General features: G+C 39.5%; 1 protein-coding gene across 1 annotated transcript in view; it reads right to left on the bottom strand.

Moving 5' to 3' along the window:
- Nucleotides 1-18: 18 nt before the first annotated feature.
- The window catches only part of LOC118336402, a 3,202-nt gene continuing 1,378 nt past the window's right edge, over nucleotides 19-1,842 (bottom strand). The window contains exon 5 of the mRNA XM_035673047.1: nucleotides 19-1,806. Coding sequence (XP_035528940.1) covers nucleotides 1,273-1,806 — 534 coding nt within the window. The 3' untranslated portion in view covers nucleotides 19-1,272. The remainder of the gene's footprint in view (nucleotides 1,807-1,842) is intronic.

Here is a 1,842-nt window from a genome sequence, read left to right as displayed (position 1 = left end):
TGTGTGTGTGTGTGTGCTTGCATCCCTCCACCAGAGTGTCTTTGTGATTATTTACGATAGAGCCATGACACTACAACCGGGAAGCTCAGGGCTCAAGGGACACAAATTGATCTCTGATCTTGACCTGGTGGGAGTCTCAGAAAATGCTGAGCTCCTCCAGAAAAACACGTTTTTACTGCTATTTAATTATTTTTTACTTGAACTGAAATCGAGTGATTCAAAGCACATGCAAAAAGAAATACACGCAAGGCCTCTATTACTGTAACCACAGCGTACATTTGCTTTTTTGTCTTGATTCAGGTCTCTCTTCTGTTTTTGCACTTGTTTACAATGTTTGAAATCTGAGTGGTGAACTCTTTTAATTTATAAAGTTAACTGTTATTTTATTTTTTTTACACTGTATGAGTTGATCCTGTCCAGAATTTTTATTTATTTAAATTATTGTTTAAGTGTGTATTTTACAATTTACTTTGAATATGTTACACTTCAAACTTTATTGAAGCACATTTTTCCACAAAGATGTAAAGGGTTTTGTCACATCCATTAAAAAGAAACTTGAAATGTTTGATTGAAAATGGATTTCTGTGATTTGTTGTTTTGTATTTTGTGTGAAAAAAAGATTGTGGACCGTACACTAAAACATAATGAAAGTAATGGTAGTAGTAATATATCTACTAGCTTATGTTACTAGCCTGCTGTGCATACTTTCTGCCTTTCCTTCACCCACACAGGCTCTAAATGATCTACTGCTGTTTACATTAACTGCAGTCAGCCAGAGCTTCCTGCTCTGCTGTTCATAAATTAGATTATGTGTAATAAAAGGAAATCAGAGGGGGGGTTGCCAGGCAACACCTCTAAACACATCAAGGTTTCCCGTCACAAGGCCGTTAGTTTTACACAGCGGTATTTATCTCATTGTGACATGACAGAGTCCCACTCTTTAACCATAATCATTCTAATACTCAGACACTGAGGAAGGTACAAGCTATTCGTTACTTTTATGGCTTTGTGGTCGACAATCTAATTACAGGAAAGAAGAAAGTTGACCCATGTTTGCTCGGTTGTTATTGGAGCACAGAGCGAAAAGCGACGGGACTTTGGAAGGGTCATTTATGTCAAATTAAGAGACTATATTTGGCATGAATGATATGATACTCAGTAAAGGCATTTTGTGATTCATACCAAGTCTCTATTTCTAATACACAGTTCTTTGTATTTGACATTTCGTTATGTGAAAATATACAGCACAGTGCAAAAACTGATGGTATAACACTACAATAATGGCAAAGTGACTTCCGGTTCAGTCTTACTTTGCCAAACAGAGGCGTTAACACAAAACAGATGGGGTCCCTCACCCCATAAACAATTTCTGGGGGGTTTGTTGGGATCAACCAGCACAGTGCCACTGGGTAGCAGCGGTGAACCTTCCTCTATCAGGATGGTGTAGAAGCTCCTGGGTTTACCAGGTGATATACACAAGCATCGAACCTTGTGTTGGACGGGAGGCGGGTCGAGCTCTTCCTGAAGCTTCTTCAGCACTGACAGAGGAATCTTTCTCACTGGGTTGTCATCCCAGTCCTCCTTCGGTGCTTCCTGTCCCTCTCTCTCCGCATTTGTACCCCCTTCTATGTCTAAGGCTACACCGTCATCCCTGCCATTTTCTTTTGCTTCCCTGTCCTTCCCGTTTTCCTCCTCTGTTTGGTTATTGTTGTTCTTTCTGATGAACACCACTGGAATCATGTCCTCTCCTCCGCGCATTTTATATATGCAAACGCTCAGCTTGTAACAACATGGTTCATAAATTTCCTGAAAACACAAGAAAAAACATAAGATTTTTAGATT

The sequence above is a fragment of the Morone saxatilis genome, unplaced genomic scaffold, assembly GCF_004916995.1.
Source record: "Morone saxatilis isolate NCDOM2014 unplaced genomic scaffold, NCSU_SB_2.0 Contig10, whole genome shotgun sequence".
In the NCBI taxonomy this organism is placed as follows: domain Eukaryota; kingdom Metazoa; phylum Chordata; class Actinopteri; family Moronidae; genus Morone; species Morone saxatilis.
Note: the sequence above shows the minus strand (reverse complement) of the source record. Positions and strands in the feature narration are given on the sequence as shown.